General features: G+C 45.1%; 1 protein-coding gene across 1 annotated transcript; it reads left to right on the top strand.

The window, feature by feature from the left end:
- Positions 1–392: 392 nt before the first annotated feature.
- Positions 393–4,386, top strand: LOC118504953. The gene is made up of 2 exons (XM_036040116.1): positions 393–554; positions 3,412–4,386. Exon 2 carries the CDS (start codon positions 3,739–3,741, stop codon positions 4,384–4,386), a length of 648 nt encoding a protein of 215 aa, XP_035896009.1. The 5' UTR covers positions 393–554; positions 3,412–3,738.
- Positions 4,387–5,744: the final 1,358 nt, after the last annotated feature.

The following is a 5,744-nucleotide window of genomic DNA, read 5'->3' as shown; positions in this document are numbered from 1 at the left end:
TAGTACCAACTGCTCCGTCGGAGGAATTTGAAGAATCGCGACCGCCCCTCCCATCAGGTCCACTTTTAGAAGATCGCCCTGTTATCCGGGAATGAAGCCACTTGTCTGACCTGTGCGAGGTACGTTGCATCCGTTGATTCAACGCCCGAAGGAAGGTGCGCGACTTCTTTTCCGAATCGGCCATACCTTCGGGTGGCCGGTTCACCAACGGGGACGTTTTGCGTCCATTGTTATTCCCGTAGCAACAACATAGTGGCTCCAGAGAGGAGGTTACAGTGTTCGCGCGCGTTGTAATCTCATCCGATCGAATATCGCGGTCGAGGCGTGCTGTCGCCTAAAAGAACAGCAGTGAAAGGTGAATATCGTGGAATTATTCGACAGAACGATTCAAATCGAATATCTCAGCAACAAGGCACATTAACGTGAACAATTACGGTTCCAACTGAAGTGTAAAAGGCAGTGAAACATCACACGAGGAAGGCAGACAACGGTTATCGTCGTAGTTATCCCGGAACCACATAGGAAAAGTATTAGAAGCCCGACATCGGATCGCGGTAAGTGAAGGCCTTTCCATTTTTATAATTCGGGAAAATACAAATCGTTCAAAATGCCTTACACGTTTGTGATGAATCCACTTGGCAGTTGCCGGTTGTGTGAGAAGGAAGACACTTCCGACAACACAATGGTCGACTGCTCCGAATGTGATAGGAGTTTCCATTTGGTTTGCGTAAAATTGACGCGCAAACCTGAGCCAAGCGTGCATTGGCTATGTGCGAAGTGCCAGAAAATCGCTTACGAGATCAATCGTCTCAAGGCGTTTGAAATATCAGGAACAGATAAGGGCAAGGTTACAAAGGATACAGAGGGACTCGAGACAAGTTTCAAGGAACTGATAATGGGTCACACCAAGCAATCCCAAGAGTAACTACAAGCCTTCCTGCAGGTTGTAACGACACTGGTCGAAAACAATAAACAGGGCACGCACATGGTAACTCTATTGAAAAGGCAATCACTGATGCAATTGCCTAAATTCGGAGGTGATCCTGTAGAGTGGCCAAATTTCAAGCAGACGTTTGACGCCACAAACGAGGAAGGAAAATTTTCTAATGTGGAAAATCTTTCCCGCCTAAGACAAGCCCTACACGGAAAGGCGCTAAAGAGTGTCCAGCAGTTAATGATGGAAGCAGAAAACGTGCCAGAAATTATGACACGTCTAAAGAACTCTTTCGGAAGAACAGACCTCGTATACCTTGAGTTACGAAACAACCTGTATAAAATCCGAGGAGACCCCAAAGGCAATGGTGAACGCTCTGGAAAATTTCATTCAGATAGTAAATCTGATAAACGAACCAGATTATCTCAGGGACCATACGTTAGTAATGGATTTAGTGGCGAAATTACCACAACCCCTACAAAACAAAAGAGCCAGATATATGACTCAGTCGGAGTCACTTTCGAAAGTCCAAACAGTGGACAATCTATGCGACTGGCTAAAGCCTTATGCAGAAACGGCCAATATGCTGAAAACAATGTCAGCACATACTCAAAAAGGGGGGGTCCATCTCCATGAGCAACCAACCTCATCAAAGGGTTTTGCGAAACCAATAAAACGGGGTAAGGATTTCGAAAGAAAATCCAAAGGTACAAAGAGATGCTTGATATGTAACAAACAGCACATTACGGTCAAGTGCTATGCATTTACCACAAAAACTCCAGCAGAACGATTGAAGATCGTTCAAAGCAAGCATTTATGCCATGGTTGTTTAAAAGCAAATGACCACAAAATAGAAGATTGCAAGACCACACGGCCATGCGGCATAGACGGGTGCAAAGGCAAGCACCATAGAATGCTCCACCAGAAAATCTCTCCACCCGCGACAGAAAGGGAAAGTGTGAACAATCACCATGAAGATCAAAGGGCTCCAATGACACATTATCAAGTATTACCGGTCACGTTAATAAACAACGACAAAAGGGTAAATACTCATGCATTCTTGGACCCTGAGTCATCCTTGACGCTGTTAGATGCCAAGGTTGCAAGGAATCTCGAACTCCAAGGTCAGGAGATTCCATTACAGTTGGTTTGGACTCAAGGAAAGAAGGTCAACCATGAAAAAAGCCAAAGTGTACAATTGAGGATAAAGGGCACAACTAGGAAAGGCTTCGTCCTAAAAGATGTTAGGACAATTGAAAATCTAAGATTGCCTATTCAATCATTAGATTATGAGGACCTGAGCAACAGGCACCCTTACCTAAAAGGCTTACCAATCCAATCCTATGATATGGTTCAAACAACCATAATTATTGGCATCAGGCACAATCACTTGCTGATGGGACTCCACCATAGATATGGAAAGCAAGGTGACCCAATCGCAGTAAAGACGCGGTTAGGATGGTTGGTTTATGGGCAAAATCAGATTCAAGAGGCAGACTATTCTATGGTAATAAACGAAGGTGAAGAGGACCTTCGTAACATGACCCAGAATTTTTCAGACGAAGACTTTGGGGTCAAATCAGTTGCCCGACTTCCGGAATCCAAAGATGAAGCCAGAGCGAAGGCCATCTTAAAGAAAAGAAAAGGCAGGATCAATGAAATGATTCACTGTAGACCACAACGCCTACCTCCAATAGAAGTATTGAGAGGAGCACTAATACAAGCGGAATTCATTTTAAATTCGCGTCCGCTTACAAATATTCCCTTGAATGACGAAGACGATGAAGCGCTGACACCGTTCCATATGTTGATTGGAAGAGCAGGTGATTACTCTCTTCCATTTGAATTCCAAACACACCAGTTAGAACGAAAGCACTGGCATCTGACAGTACATTATGGGAAAATCTTTTGGAATATGTGGAGGAAACAATATCTTCCATTAATCGCCCAGCGTCCAAAATGGAATAAGTCAACAGACCCGATTAAAATCGACGATATCGTCGTCATAACTGACTTTGCCACAAATTGGGGAACATGGCTGAAGGGGCGAGTGGTAGAAGTACATAAGGGACAGGACAAACAAATAAGGTCCATTCAAGTGAAAACCGCACAAGGCACATACAACCGCCCAGTAACCGGTGTAACTGTTTTAGATGTATACAACAAACACAATCCGGGAGTTACAACGGGAACTAATAAAGTCTCCCCCGAAGACAAGCTAGTAAAACAAGCGTTCGCGGGTGTGCATTACGAAGAAAACACCACCAATAAAATTTTCAGTGGTAAATCATCAAAACGGGGGGTCCGTAAAAGAAAGATAAATCCGTGTGCATGGTACGCTGACTCGAAGATCGCCACTGCGACCAAACGAGGGCCTAGGCCAGCAGAAATACACTCACGAACTCAATCGAAGGGTTCAAGGGCGCATTTACTCAACCACAATGTCTTGGCACTAATGATTCTGCTCTTCATTTCAGCTCAAGCCATGGGTAGTGCGATGAAAGGTCTGATCGCGTATGACTGTGCGCATGACAACATCAATATCACAAGTTACTCACTCATAAATGTAGCCTCTTGCGAAACCCCGACAAAGAACATAACCATTAACGAGTCGCGAATTCAAGTATTGCAACAAGAAATTCGTTCATGTTCACCAATGCAAGGTAGCAATCAAACGCTCGATAAAACATTGTGGCGCGTGGTCCCACACCTCTGAGTACGAAAACGGTTACGCGTATATTGTAAAGGAATTCACTCCAGAAGAATGTAAAACCGCTCAAACGTCAGGCGAAATTTCACTCTCCATGAATTATATGGTTAGGGAATTAAGCCGCAATGATACCACCAGGGGAATGGCGCTTGTCACCGGCAGCATCAAGGGTTCAGCCTGCGTCGGAGGGCTCTACGCGACTTCATCCCAAGCCTGGGAAAACGCGCTTGTCTTCTACGAATACGAGATCAGCATGTACGACTACTTCACAACAACGAACATCGAGAGCGATCAAATCACCTTACGAAATGGCTCATATAGCGTTGGATGGTGCTTGGATGCAGAATTCGGTTACTTCACGTGGGAGAAAAATCACCAAATACCGTGCGAAGGAACCGACTTTGAAATCATCTACGAAGGTACGGTCAACAAGACATTTGACAGCAACGACGTCAGAGGTTCAATGACCGCGGTGTACACTCTTATAACACCAGAACACATGTTCTCCATAAGAGCACGCGACACAAGACAAATCTGCGGTTTCGACAGCTACGTCACAGACCACCCACGCATCTTCATACTCGAGCTGAACGGTTATCAATCGCCGTTCAAGCGTAAGGCGGAGAACGGGAGGAACTTGGATTTATTCACCTATTTTAACTCCAAGATTACGCTCGTGGAAAGTTACCTAGGGCAACAGCTAAACGACGTCTACACAACGGTGATGACCGAAATGTGCTAGATCGATAAAGCCATATTGGAAACCAAATTAACACTCGCACGCCTCAACCCTAGCGAGTTCGTCTCTAATTTGGTCAAACGTCCCGGATACACCGCAGTAGTCGCTGCAGAGGTTTTGTACATCCTAGAATGCAAACCAGTATACGTCACCTTCGACAGCAAGCATCGACAGCAACGACTGCTACCAAGAGATACCGGTGAAATACAACAACCAATCTATGTTCATGGCGCCGGTCACCAGAATACTACAGCTGAGAGGTACTCAAATCGATTGCACACCGTTGCTGCCCGCCAAATTCGCAATCGGTGGAAGATGGTATACCACGGACCACAAACTCCGAGAAACGACACCCCTGCAAGAGTTGACATCAGACATCGTTACGAGTTGGTCGTACACACCCTTACCGAGCCTGATGGAAAGAGGGGTTTACGACTATGATAACCTGCAGAAGATGAAGAACATGGTCTCCGAACAGCAGGACCAAAATTGCGTCTTCGGTGTTACACAAGATGATAACCGGCCAGCACCCAAATCTGCAAGGCTTTTCCTTCGAACCGCTAATTTCGGAGAATCTTATCCATAGTGCCTTTAACAGATACTGGAACAAGTTGGTGTCATGGTCGACATGGCAAGGTAATATAACCTCGACAGCCTTGAGTATCTACATAATCGCCAGAAGCTTCAAGTTCATAGTAGACACCATCATACACGGTAGAATACTGTATGGTATCTACGGCATCGGCTGGCAACTACTAGCCTCGCTCTGGGACTCGCTTACGAATCTACTATCTCATCGCAACCACATGAGAGAAAGCAGAAAAGCGAACGGCGGGGAAGACAATACCGTAATTGACATCCAGGCGGAAGTCGAAAATAAGCAGCCAGTGCGCAGACCGAACCAGAAGACAAAGAAGATATTTCCTGAATTGCACCACGAGATAGATCTTCAAGAGCAGTATGGGCAACCTCGGGCGCATCGACCAAGCGAGACTCGAAGACAACATTTCAACTGCGGCCACTCATTAGGCGTCTGGACATCTATAACTCATCGTGGTATAGTTGCGTGCGCAAAATACAACTAATTTTGTTATAAAGATGAGAGTGAAAAGATTTCAATTAAGCTATTTGAAAGAGAATAACGATGGTAGTAGAAATGCACGTCAAGACACGTCATAATAACTATTACACGCTAGAAATCATAAGTAGCGTTATTTGGTAAAACTTGTAGTTTTACAAGGGGCGGTATGTTGCGAACGCGACAGCGCTAGGGACAGAGGAAGGTAACCTTGGGCATAATCAAACCAAATCTTGATTAAACATGTTGCATGAAAGAAGCAATTCTTTCGACAGAATGTCCC

This window comes from Anopheles stephensi, chromosome X, assembly GCF_013141755.1.
Source record: "Anopheles stephensi strain Indian chromosome X, UCI_ANSTEP_V1.0, whole genome shotgun sequence".
NCBI classification, from domain to species: Eukaryota; Metazoa; Arthropoda; class Insecta; order Diptera; family Culicidae; genus Anopheles; species Anopheles stephensi.
This window is presented reverse-complemented; position numbering and strand designations above follow the sequence as displayed.

Bases quoted from the DNA above. Each gene is read 5' to 3' on its own strand.
- LOC118504953 (XM_036040116.1), top strand. From the start codon at position 3,739: ATGAATTATATGGTTAGGGAATTAAGCCGCAATGATACCACCAGGGGA.